The sequence below is a fragment of the Oncorhynchus keta genome, chromosome 14 (genome assembly GCF_023373465.1).
Source record: "Oncorhynchus keta strain PuntledgeMale-10-30-2019 chromosome 14, Oket_V2, whole genome shotgun sequence".
Taxonomy (NCBI): Eukaryota; Metazoa; Chordata; class Actinopteri; order Salmoniformes; family Salmonidae; genus Oncorhynchus; species Oncorhynchus keta.
This window is the reverse complement of record NC_068434.1, coordinates 22,724,789-22,738,666: the sequence shown is the minus strand read 5'-3', so window position 1 is coordinate 22,738,666 and position 13,878 is coordinate 22,724,789. Positions and strand designations below refer to the sequence as shown.

Sequence of the window (13,878 nt, the reverse complement as noted above, 5' to 3'; positions counted from 1 at the left end):
TGCCTACTGCATGGATGTTTTCATGCATTGAGTGCGTAAAGTTATAACAGCCGGCTTTTGGAACAGATTATTTCGGAAACATATTAAAGGTCATTCATGGATTTTAATTTAGGCTCAAGGTAGTTTATCCACGTACCACGTAAGCCTATTGGGGAGCACGGATAAGGAATCGTCACCAGAACCTTGCTGAAATAGGCGTGTACGCATAGACGGTGGAGCACTTGGAATTCGACAACAGCCAGGTTCTTATCTGAGCCACAGGAAGAGAGTAACATTGGACGGGACGTTATAATAACACAAAATTAAATGTTAATTAAAAAACAAATCTTAGCACAGTAGGCCTATATATGGCAATAGTGTTTGGAGTATTACGATGACAAAGTAGACTAGTCACCAAATGGATGTTTTGTTGGATAGTCTACTACTGTATTTTGGAGAATGAGGCAATGCACATTATTTAATTGCTTTACTTCAGATAGCTCTGTCCTTTTAAAGGTAATTCAGAGAAGTGCCTGGATCTGCAGATTTCAAGTAACTTTTCAAACTAACCGAAAACCTGTGTTGAACGTAACAAATGTAGAATTAATTTAGGTCTCCAGCAGAACAAAGTTTTAGAAAACATCTTGGCAGCAACAGCCCCGAGACAAGGCGCCGAAAAAGTCCCGAGGCTTCACTTTGCATGTTTTAATCCAGACTGCGAGTCTAATAAAAACCTTGGCAAGCTAGGATGGATACCGCCGGCGGGAATGTGACAGCGTCCCTCGTCTCTGGCAGTGGTAGCTTCGGCAGTAGCTGCACTGGTGGAAACGCGAATGCGCCTAAACATTTGTGGAGGCAACAGAACCAAGCAGTGCTCTCTCCGCTCCACCACGCGCTCGGAGTACGGACGAACAACCGGGTGAGAAGAGGATTTTCGGACACCGAGAAATACCTCAGCCCTAAGACCATGGACCGAACTTATGCAGTGGACACCGGGCACCGACCCTGTTTGAAGAAATCGCGGATGTCATGGCCATCCTCGTTCCAAGGACTTCGACGGTAAGGACAGCTTTATCTCTGTCTCAAAGGAGAATGACAAGGGCGTGTGTGAACAATGGAAAGCGAAAAAGTAGGGTAAGTAGGCTACCAAAGGTGTAAAATATGTCGGAACTTTGGACAAGCTTTAGTTTTCATTCCGTAGCCTAAGTATTCGCCTTTTAGGTAGATGTGAAAAATATCCCAACCCGGTACTCGAGAATTGTTATTAATCCAGCCGACGAGACAAAGGGATTTGTAAATTATGTAAAAACAAATGATGAATTTGCTCATTCGTTTTAGATTGGACGTTTGTGCATCAATAGTTTCTGTTATTAATGATATGGATGTCTTGATTGATGTCTGTTTAAAAAAAAAGACGCTCATGATTTAAAGGTGCTGTGACTGGGAGTAAAATAAATCGATACATTAATTTAAGGTAGACGTGGACCAAGTAGGCATAGGGAGGACACAAAGTTAAATAGACCTACCCTGCAGGAAATAAAGTGAGGGGCACAATTTTACAAGGTTCATCTCTCAAATGATGAGCAGGCATAACACATTGCACATTTCAGTCCATGTATTGGCTTGTACGCCCTTTTTTTACCCAACACATCCCATACTAGTAGATACATTAAAGCTTTTTATATCATCTATAGGCCTAATTAGCCAATTGTAAGCATCTCTTACCACACAATTACAGTTAATTTCTGACAAGGGCAGACTGCAGTGCAGTTCACCAGTCCAATACAAAAATACCCTATTTCCACTCTCATGCTGACCCACACATACTGGCTCTGATATTTTCTTTTTACATCGTCCAATCGAGCTAAGCAGTGTTAAAAGGATTATAGGCCTACCATACATTATTTTCACTAGTCTCTCCTTGCATTCATTGGTTTAATCCACATATTCACAACAGTCTCGAGCCATTCTATATACCAGGAGTTGACTCTAGATGGTTTTTAGGTGGTGGTGGAGCCCAGAAGGCTGCTACATATTCAGACTGAGTCCTGGGGATTCTTCTTCTCTAATTATCTACTTTAGCTGCAAAATAAAGAGAGAAAGACCTTTAATATTAGGTCACCTCCGTTTCCTGTCGGAAGTTCTGGAGCTTCAATAATATCTGTCCCTGGACTAATATTCTCTTCAGTTATGACTGCCATCTCACCTCAGGGCTATGGAGAATATTGACCGAGCTGTGCTTGGAATGGACTAACATGTATCCAGACCTGGTATTCAGAGTCTAGATAGAAAGAAAAGCATGATTACTGTTTGAGATTGATTTCTTCAGATTGTAAACATACTTGGGACAGAGGAAGACTTAAGTTCTTTATAGAAGGTATAATTATATTTTTTAATATTTCAGGGGGGGTGAAGAAAGATGTGTAGTATTGCATTGTTTTACTCATGGCTGATAATCTATGGGGCAGTACTGTCCAGGGCCCATTTCCCAAAAGCATCTTAAGACTAAGTTCAACAGTAGAACCTTCGTAAGAGCATCATTAATATCTCCAAGCTGTTTCCCAAAACCATCGTTATTAACGTTGCACTTGAAAATGCTTGTAATATAATGATGCCTCAGGCCAATCGTAGAACAGCTAAGTGCATCGTTAGTTCCTTTTTTGCCCTCCTGTGTCACTTTATACACAGATCTCTGTTGAACATAGATTCACATGGTCTATCCGTTTCCCTGTGACTGCTCATAAACTTCAGACCAAAGTTGACTAGAAATACAAAGTTGCCAATGTCTTTGCAATTGATACAAGCAACATATAAAAAGATGCTTCAATTGAAAACAGAGATGACCGCATTAAAATAAACAGTAGGCAATAGGCCTTTTGCAATCATATTGAAGTCATTTAATGTTTAATCATTTTAGTTCTATTTTTCAACTTCTAATTTGTTGAATATACACTGAGCGTACAAAACATTAATAACACCATCCTAATATTAAGTTGCACCCCCCAACCCCCTTTTGCCCTCAGAACCGCCTCACTTCGTCGGGGCATGGACTCCACAAGGTGTTGAAAGCTTTCCACAGGGATGCTGGCCCATGTTGACTCCAATGCTTCCCACAGTTGTCAAGTTGACTGGATGTCTGTGTGGTGGACCATTCTTGATACACACGGGTGTAAAAAAACAAACAAACAGCAGCGTTGCAGTTATTGACACAAACTACTACCATACCCCGTTCAAAGACACTTCAATATTTTGTCTTAACCATTTACCCTCTGAATGGCACACATACACAATTCATGTCTCAAGGTTTATATTTGAACCTATCACCTCCCCTTCATCTACACTGATTAAGTGGATTTAACAAGTAACATCAACAAGTCTATCATGGCATTCACCTGGTCAGTCTGTCATGGAAAGAGCAGGTGTTCTTAATGTATTGTAGACTCAGTGTATTTCATAGCCTAACTTGTGTGCAATGATGTGCCCGACTGGGCAATTTAGTGCATTTTTATTGGGTAAGCATTAGAGTTTAACCTGGATACTGAGTTTTACTGGGATTTACCACCCAAAACCACTCTATTTTCCAAGGATAAATAACTGAGAGAAACTGGTAAATTATAATAAATTACTTATATGAACAGCATGGTGTGAAATGGAACTGTTAAATTATATGCATGTTTAAATCTGACTTCTCTATGGCCTCTGCGTGAAGAATCTTCAATGCTCAGGGTGGGTACAGACAGCCCAACTCAGTATTGAGCACAGTTCACAATGTATGTAGACCTATACTGTCATCTCATCATCGTAACTTTTTTTCTTGTGATAGCTAGGCCTGCATTTGCTACAGCATAGTCTATGCTACAGTAATATAAAGACAGAATGCCCGTCTAATTTACCCATCTCCATCTGGCTTTCGGGGTCACCTTATTTTTTTATTGTAATTTTTATTTTGTGTCATTTGTGCTCCTTCTGGCCTCTAGGTCACCAACGTTACACGCATAATAACACACCTGGACTCCATCACCTCCTTTATTACCTGCCCTTTATATGTCACTCCCTTTGGTTTCTTCCCCAGTCGTTATTGTTGCTAGTTTGTGTTTCTTGTTTTGTTAATTCATTAATTAAATGTATTCACTCCCTGAACTTGCTTCCCGACTTTCAGCTTACATCGTTACATATTGCAGCTGCAGAGTTTTAAAACAGCCTATCACTCGAAAATCGTTGCTTTAAACGAGTGCATGCGCAAGCAGTCTTTCTCTCTCCATCAACTGTAAGTACCGACGGTGGAGAAGAAAGCAGGAATGGGGAGTCAAACATCTAATATGGAACAGACATCAAACAGGACAGGGACAGCAATAGAACCGGGTATGCAAAGACAAACAAACATTAATTCTGAAGCAGGGAACAGAGCTTGGGAACAGACCGCTATTCCAATAATCGCTGATGCGCATGACTGGGGAAGACAGGTGTGCGTACTGATGGTGGCACGAGAGCGTAATGTTGGGGAGCCTGTCTCCTTCGAGCTCCAGGGAGGGGGAGCGGGAGCAGGCGTGACATCAACTCCATTGAAATTAGATTATCCGGTTCTAGTTTGACATATAGCCCTAGACTCCTTCCCCTTTTCCACACTTTGTTACATTACAGCCTTATTCTAAATAGGATTACACACTAATGAGAAAGCAACAACTGTTTTTTAGAAATGTTTGCAAATGTGTTACAAAAAAATGAAATAGCTTATTTACATGATTATTCAGACTCTTTGCTATGAGACTTGAAATTGAGCTCAGGTGCATCCTGTTTCCATTGCTCATCCTTGAGATGTTTCTACAACCTGATTGGAGTCCACCTGTGGTACATTCAATTGATTGGACATGATTTGGAAAAGTAGATACAGTTGAAGTTGGAAGTTTACATACACCTTAGCCAAATACATTTCAACTCAATTTTTCACTATTCCTGACATTTAAACCTAGTAAAATTCCCTGTCTTAGGTCAGTTAGGATCACCACTTTATTTTAAGAATGTGAAATGTCAGAAGAGAATTATGTATTTCAGCTTATTTCTTTCATCACATTCCCAGTGGGTCAGGAGTTTAAATAGACTCAATTAGTATTTGATAGCATTGCCTTTTAAATGGTTTAACTTGGGTCAAATGTTTCGAGTAGCCTTCCACAAGCTTCCCACAATAAGTTGGGTGAGTTTTGGCCCATTCCTCCTGACAGAACTGGTGTAACTGAGTTAGATTTGTAGGCCTCCTTGTTCGCACACACTTTTTCTATAGGTTTGAGGTCAGGGCTTTGTGATGGCCACTCCAATTCCTTGACTTTGTTGTCCTTAAGCCATTTTGCCACAACTTTGGAAGTATGCTTGGGGTCATTGTCCATTTGGAAGACCCATGTGCAACCAAGCTTTAACTTCCTGACTGATGTCTTGATGTATATCCACATAATTTTCCTACCTCATGATGCCATCTATTGTGTGAAGTGCACCAGTCCCTCCTGCAGCAAAGCACCCCCACAACATGATGCTGCCACCCCCATGCTTCACGGTTGGAATGGTGTTCTTTGGCTTGCAAGCCTCCCCCTTTTCCTCTAAACATAATGGTGGTCATTATGACCAAACATTTCTATTTTTGTTTCATCAGACCAGGGGACATTTCTCCAAAAAGTACAATCTTTGTCCCCATGTACAGTTGTAAACTGTAGTCTGGCTTTTTTATGGCGGTTTTGAAGCAGTGGCTTCTTCCTTGCTGAGCAGCCTTTCAGGTTATGTCGATATAGTACTCGTTTTACTGTGGATATAGATACTTTTGTACCTGTTTCCTCCAGCATCTTCACAAGGTCCTTTGCTGTTGTTTTGGGATTGATTTGCACTTTTCGCACCAAAATACGTTAATCTCTAGGAGACAGAATGCGTCTCCTTCCTGAGCGGTATGACAGGTGTGTGGTCCTGTGCTTATACTTGCATACTATTGTTTGTTCAGATGAACGTGGTACCTTCAGGCATTTGGAAATTGCTCCCAAGGATGAACCAGACATGTGGTCTACAATTTATTACTGAGATCTTGGCTGATTTCTTTTCATTTTCCCATGATGTCAAAATACATCCACAGGTGCACCTCCAATTGACTAAAATGATGTCAATTAGCTTATCAGAAGATTCTAAAGCCATTACATAATTTTCTGGAATTTTCCAAGCTGTTTAAAGGCACATTAAGTTGACTATGTAAACGTACAACCCACTGGAATTGTGATGCAGTGAATTATAAGTGAAATAATCTGTCTGTAAACAATTGTTGGAAAAATTACTTGTCATGCACAAAGTAGATGTCCTAAACGACTTGCCAAAACTGGTTTGTTAACAAGAAATTTATGGAGTGGTTGAAAAACAAGTTTTAATGACTCCAACCTAAGTGGATGTAAACTTCCGACTTCAACTGTGTGTGTGTGTGTGTGTGTGTATATATATACAGTGCCTTGCGAAAGTATTCGGCCCCCTTGAACTTTGCGAACTTTTGCCACATTTCAGGCTTCAAACATAAAGATATAAAACTGTATTTTTTTTGTGAAGAATCAACAACAAGTGGGACACAATCATGAAGTGGAACAACAGTTATTGGCTATTTAAAACTTTTTAACAAATCCTTTGTCCATAGATGCCACATATCATGTTTCGTGCAGATTGGTCATTCGGTGCCAGATAACTAACTTGAAGTGTTTTTCACAAAATTCTAAATGTTGGACTTTATGGGTACCTGAGGCAAAAAAAAATCCTTATGAGGGTTTTCCACTAGTTACCAGGCACAAAGTCAACTTTGGCAATATTGTAAACATGTATGAAAACAAAAATGTGCTTTTTGGTATTAATTTAAGGTTCCAGTGTTTTACTTGCTATATTGTATTTACCTTGCCACCATGGGGCGGCAGCATAGCCTAGTGGTTAGAGCGTTGGACTAGTAACCGGAAGGTTGCGAGTTCAAACCCCCGAGCTGACAAGGTACAAATCTGTCGTTCTGCCCCTGAACAGGCAGTTAATTAACCCACTGTTCCCAGGCCGTCATTGAAATTAAAAATTTGTTCTTAACTGACTTGCCTGGTTAAATAAAGGTAAAATTGTAAAAAATTAAAATAGCCTTTTTTTTGCCTGTACCTCCCTTTTATTATCACACCTCATTTGCTCACATCATATATAGACTTATTTTTCTACTGTATTATTGACTGTATGTTTGTTTTACTCCATGTGTAACTCTGTTGTATGTGTCGAACTGCTTTGCTTTATCTTGGCCAGGTCGCAATTGTAAACGAGAACTTGTTCTCAATTTGCCTACCTGGTTAAATAAAGGTGAAATAAAATAAATAAAAATGGCAAATTGCATTATATTAGGAGAGTCAGCCATCCAATTTCCTGTATGAGGGAAATTACTCATGAGTGGTAAAGATATTCTTATCATTGTTGCTTAAAAGACAAGATGTCAAAACAGTTATGATGACAAAATTAAGCAATTGCAATGGGAGGCAGCTCTGAGGTTATGCAAAGAGATTTGCAGTGATCCTGAATCTAAGACAAAGCAATGCAGATTCATACATTCATTGATATGCGCCCCACATCCATAGCTCTATGCACTCATCAAATATGCAGACATTGTGAGACAGACATAACATTGGATGCATTACCAACTTTTGATTCGATTGAGATATATTGCTATATCTGTTCTCCTGTAGAGTAATCCCACAGTGCTGTGCCCATGTAATACTGTAAGCATTAATGCTGTGAGTGTGACTGTTGATAGCCTCATGCCCAGTGGTGATGGCCAGCCTGTTCACCAGAGATCTAATGATACAGCTAAACGGTTAGACCACATGCTTTAAAAGCTGGGGATGAGGGCTGAGCCACAGAGACAAGATGGGCCCTAATGAAGACTACTTTGTGTGACTGCAGACAAGTCACATTCTATATTGAATTTAACCTAAAAAGGTTTAATAAAGGAAGAAGTATTTCAGCCTTTTCCGCATCCCATTGGACACAAGTGAACATTGTGTCTTGGTGACCGGCAGGCTCCACAAGTGGAATGACATCATGACAGAATTTTCCGGATTCTGCTGTTGCAGTGTCCGAAATCTGGCTTGCCTACTACTTTCTTAACTATATACTGTGTACTAATTGTACTACGTACTATTTAGCAAAATGTATGCAGTATGCCAACATACTACTTTTGGTGCGTTCAAGACAACTGGGAACTCGGAAACAAAATGAGCTCCAACTGGGAGAAATCATGACGTCAGTGATCTTCAGGTCGGAGAAGTCAGAGCCCTAGGATGATGCCTGACTTTACGACTTGTAATTCCGAGTTGGATGATCGTTCAAAAATATTTTTCCCAGTCAGAGCATGTCCTTGTTGTCTTGAATGCACCATCAGTTACGGCGTCGCAGATTAATCAGAAAGGATCGTCTGTAGCCCCAGTCAGTGACCTTTCACTACAGCGGGAGTGTTGTTGTTTTGGGTTAATGTTAGTTAAGTAGCTAGCTTTGGAGTAAACTTGAGTTAACAGTAGGGTAAGCATGAATAGTGCCTTCAGAAAGTATTCATACCCTTTGACTTATTCCACATTTTGTTGTTACAGCCTAATATCTCACCCATCTTCACAAAAGGCCCCATAATGACAAGGTGAAAACATGTTATTAAACAATTGTGCAAATATATTGAAATTGAAATACAGAAATCTTATTTACATAAGTAATCACACCCCTCAGTCAATACATCTTTGGCGGTGATTACAGCTGTGACACTTTCTGGGTAAGTCTCTTAAGAGCTTTGCACACCTGGATAGTACAATATTTGCACATGATTGTTTAAAAAAAAATTAAGCTCTGTCAAGTTGCTTGTTGATCAGTCTTGCCATAGACTTTCAAGATGATTTAAGTCAAAACGGTACCTAGACCATTCTGGAACAAGAGTGTCATCTTGGTAAGCAGCTCCAGTGTATATTTGGCCTTGTGTTTTTCCTCTGATTTTTGCCTGTTTTTTGCTCTATTCTGTTTATTTTTGTCTGAAAAAAACTCCCTAGTCCTTGCAGATGACAAGCATACCCATAACATGATGCAGCCACGGACATGTTTGAAAATATGAAGTGGTGCTCAGTGATGTATTGGATTTGCCCCAAACATAATGCTTTTAATTCAGGACATAAAGTACATTTCTTTGCCACATTTTTTGCAGTTTATTTTAGTGCCTTATTGTAAACATGATGCATGTTCTAGGCTTCCTTCTTTTCACTCTGTGAAAAGGTTCGTTTTGTGGAGTATCTACAATGTTGTTGATCCATCCTCAGTTTTTTCCTATCACAGCCATTAAACTCTTTAAAAAAGTTAGTCTTAATTGGCCTCATAGTGAAATCCCTGAGCAGTTTCCTTCCTCTCCTGTGACTGAGTTGGGAAGGACGCCTGTATCTTTATAATGACTGGGTGTATTGATACACCATCCAAAGTGTAATTCATAACTTCACCATGCTCAAAGTGATATTCAATATCTGCTTTTCCTTTTTTTTAATCAATGGGCACCCTTTGCGAGTCATTGGAAAACCTCCCAGGTCTTTGTGGTTGAATCTTTGTTTGAAGTTCACTACTCGACTGAGCAACGTTAAGGATTTATGTGTGGGGTACAGAGATGAGGTAGTCATTCAAAAATCATGTTAAACACTATTGCACACAGAGGGAGTCCAGGCAAAGGGCTCGTAATGAGGACGACTGTTCTACTACTCTGAACTGTGTGCGGTGATCTTTCTGGCATCCAGAGCTGCTGAGGCATCACCCAAGTGGGTGCCATACATTGTGAAGGCGAAGTCCAGTTGCTTCACGACTCAGGCTGGTTCCCAGAGTAGCTAGCCCTCTACAAGATCATCACCAGACTCCATCAACATCTCCCTTACCATCTTCCTCTGATCAAGCAATGAACTGTCTCATCTTTGGAGGACGCATGCACTCAAAGACTTGGCCTCTATTGGTTGACCTAGCCAACTATAGCTAGGCTGCTCATGCTTTTGATGCACTTTGAGATTATGACATTTAAATTATTATTATTATTATACCAAAGATGTTTTGTTTAGTAGAGCAAAATGCTCTGACGAAGGCCAAGAGACCGACATGTAAACTTCAATAAAAAGTTATACTCTTTTCTTTTAAGTTATTTAATTGTTAGCATGCAACTGCAACAAGATAACTCAGATGTGCATGTTGAAAGTAAAACACACCAACGGGAGATGTACCAATATGCCAAAATATTTAGTTTTATTTGATTTGTATTTACTAACCAGAAACACTTTCCAATGAGAACAGAAATCCACTTTGGGTTCAAAAAAGGACCTCACCAAAAACAGTACAAAATAAACAATGCTATAAATAAAATGCACAATAGTACTTCTTAATCATGGGCTTTAAAATGGCCATAAAGCGTGCCTATCTGGCAGTCACCTTTTCCAGCATCCACATTTGGAAAGGAAAGGAGCCTACAGCACCGCATTCCACTTTCAGGTTGTGGATGTGGCCACCCCTCCCTCTGTGCTGACTGGAAAAGGATAGCTTTTTGCATCAAAAATGCTATTTGCAGTACATTTCTCTGGGAAAACTTGCACCATTCTAATATGTATATCTTCACACTTACATGAATGTGCCGGTGAAGCATACCCACTGGGCACACGTCATTTCAACGTGGACATTTGGGTAATGTTTGGTTGAGAAGTTGATCAATGAAATGAACCTTTTCACCCACTTAAAGACAGCCAAAAGTTATTTAATTTTGGTACTATAGAGTTTGAAAACTATACTAATAATCCACTGGATTTTAAATAACTATTGAAGTGAGGTGTGTTGGTGTTTTGGTAAAATAGGTCAATGTGTGTCAACCTCACTTCAATAGTGCACAGATGTCAGTTCAACATCTAGTTTTGAGTTCCATTTGGTGGAGTTGTCAACATTAATTCAAGACATTTCACCACATCATTGGATATAGGTTAAATTGAGGAGAGAAAAAATAAAACGTCTAAATGCCCTTATGTTGATGACTTTTTCATCCAATCAGTTTTCCACATTGATTCAAAGTCATTGTTCAAATTGCATGGAAACATTAATTCAATCACTTTTTGCCCAATGGGTAATCCATGAATTGTTATTAGATGTTTTAGAAGTAGTTTATTTTTATTTCACCTTTATTTAACCAGGTAGGCTAGTTGAGAACAAGTTCTCATTTGCAACTGCTACCTGGCCAAGATAAAGCAAAGCAGTGTGACACAGACAACAACACAGAGTTACACATTGAATAAACAATAAACAAGCCAATAACACAATAAACAAATCAATGACGCACTAGAAAACAGAAAGTCAATATACAGTGTGTGCAAAAGGCATGAGGAGGTAAGGCAATAAATAGGCCATAGGAGCGAATAATTACAATTTAGCAGATTAACACTGGAGTGATAAATGAGCAGATGATGATGATGTGCAAGTAGAGACACTGGTGTGCAGAAAAGTAAATAAAATAAAAACAGTATGGGGATGAGGTAGGCAGATTGTGTGGGCTATTTACAGATGGACTATGTACAGCTGCAGTGATCGGTTAATATAATAATAATAATATATGCCATTTAGCAGACGCTTTTATCCAAAGCGACTTACAGTCATGTGTGCATACATTCTACGTATGGGTGGTCCCGGGAATCGAACCCACTACCCTGGCGTTATAAGCGCCATGCTCTACCAACTGTGCCACAGAAGGAGTGGTGCTGCTCAGATAGTTGATGTTAAAATTTGGTGAGGGAAATAAGTCTCCAACTTCAGCGATTAGTTTTTTTTTAAATTAATAAAATAAAAATATTTTTTTACATTTATTTTTTATTGATTTTATTTTATTTTTGCAATTCGTTCCTGTTACTGGCAGCAGAGAACTGGAAGGAAAGGCAGCCAAATGAGGTGTTGGATTTGGGGATGATCAGTGAGATATACCTGCTGGAACGTGTGCTACGGGTGGGTGTTGTTATCGTGACCAGTGAACTGAGATAAGGTGGAGCTTTACCTAGCATAGACTTATAGATGACCTGGAGCCAGTGGGTCTGGCGACGAATATGTAGCGAGGGCCAGCCGAATAGAGCATACAGGTCGCAGTGGTGGGTGGTATAAGGTGATTTGGTAACAAAACGAATGGCACTGTGATAGACTGCATCCAGTTTGCTGAGTAGAGTATTGGAAGCTATTTTGTAGATGACCTCGCCGAAGTCTAGGATCGGTAGGATAGTCAGTTTTACTAGGGTAAGTTTGGCGGCGTGCGTTAAGGAGGCTTTGTTTTGCGAAATAGAAAGCCGATTCTAGATTTGATTTTGGATTGGATATGTTTAATATGAGTCTGGAAGGAGAGTTTACAGTCTAGCCAGACGCCTAGGTATTTATAGTTGTCCACATATTCTAGGTCGGAACCGTCCAGGGTGGTGATGTTAGTTGGGTGGGCGGGTGCGGGCAGCAAACGGTTGAAAAGCATGCATTTGGTTTTTCTAGCGTTTAACAGCAGTTGGAGGCCACGGAAGGAGTGTTGTATGGCATTGAAGCTCGCTTGGAGGTTAGTTAGCACAGTTGCCATTGTGATGTATGCTTCTTTACATTAAAATAAGGATCAGCGCCTGAGCTAAGATTAGGAAAACAAACTGTCACAGAGAACTTTTCTGATGCTGCACACTCTTGACCCTGATATGTATAATACATTTTGCACCATGAGTATAATTGCATCTTCCAGATTTAGGGTTTAAACTACCGTTGGCTATTGTCTTTCTGTGGAACAATAAAAACAAATGCTTTTCTGGCATAGGCTTCTGGAAACAAAGACTTACAATAAATCAACAACATGCACTGTTGGAACAGGCTTTGCTGCTTTAACTTAAGAACTTTCATCCCCTTACTCATTTGCCCTTGCAGGTAGGTTGACATTGCCTGTAGTATTGCCTGTAGTATTTCTGCCATTGTAGCCTTTCAGTCGTCAATACTCACAGCTGCTGTAAAGGGTGAAAACAAATATTCGCTAGAGAAGGTATACAAATGTGTACAATTCCATGATTTGGACTCCTGTTCCTATAATGAGGCTACAAAGGTTGGAGTCCTCAAAGGCCTCATTTCCTTTGTTTTCCATTCATATTAAATTGTTGACTGTATCGAATACTATGTACTTTACAAGCAACACGCCGTGACCTAATTTAAATGGGAAACTTATGAAAAAATATATTATAATAAAAATGAAACAAAAGTAGTTTGATTACTTCCAAATATAAACAGCTTCATTTCAATATAATAAAAATTGTTTAAAAATAAATGTAATTCTTGCTTCGGGCATAGGAAAATGGTAGGAGCTTTTGCAGCGCTTTGGTGAGGGGGCTTTTTGGAATTTTATTAAGATCCCCATTAGCTGTTGCAAAAGCAGCAGCTCCTCTTCCTAGGGTCCACGCAAAACATGACATAATACAGAACATTAATAGACGAGAAAAGTTCCAAGAAAGAACTATATAGATTTTAAAAAGGCAACTGTAGCCTACATATCAATATATACATACAAACTATTTCGGTAAAATAGGGGAGAGGCGTGAGGTGTTGCTTTGTTTTTTTAAAACCAGGTTTGCTGTTCATTTGAGCAATATTAGATGGAATGGAGTTCCATGCAACAATAGCTCTATATAATACTGTACGCTTTCTTGAATTTGTTCTGGATTTGTTGACTGTGAAAAACCCCTAGGTGGCATGTCTGGTGGGGTATGTGTGTGTGTAAGTTGACTATGCAAACAATTTGGTATTTAACACAATGTTTCTTGTAAAAAGAAGTCATGCAGTCAGTATCTGAACTCGTAGCCAAGAGAGACTGGCATGCATAGTATT

The 13,878-nt window shown here is 39.6% G+C and overlaps 1 protein-coding gene across 2 annotated transcripts; it reads left to right on the top strand.

The window, feature by feature from the left end:
* On the top strand, positions 1-10,056 carry LOC127907237 (cAMP-specific 3',5'-cyclic phosphodiesterase 4D-like). 2 transcript variants are annotated; one of them, XM_052461320.1, is made up of 2 exons: positions 1-1,038; positions 9,768-10,056. In XM_052461320.1, the coding sequence occupies exons 1-2, from the start codon at positions 728-730 to the stop codon at positions 9,856-9,858; spliced, it is 402 nt and encodes a 133-aa protein (XP_052317280.1). In that variant the 5' UTR covers positions 1-727; the 3' UTR covers positions 9,859-10,056. The 2 variants fall into 2 exon arrangements, 1 of the variants encoding a protein (XP_052317280.1); XR_008063876.1 differs by lacking the exon at positions 9,768-10,056 and adding an exon at positions 3,003-4,119 and having other exon boundaries at positions 889-1,038.
* The last annotated feature ends 3,822 nt before the right edge of the window (positions 10,057-13,878 follow it).

Coding starts and splice junctions, on each gene's coding strand:
- LOC127907237 (XM_052461320.1), top strand. CDS start 728: ATGGATACCGCCGGCGGGAATGTGACAGCGTCCCTCGTCTCTGGCAGT. Junction 1,039..9,767: donor TCGTTCCAAGGACTTCGACG/GTAAGGACAGCT, acceptor TCTGGCATCCAG/AGCTGCTGAGGCATCACCCA.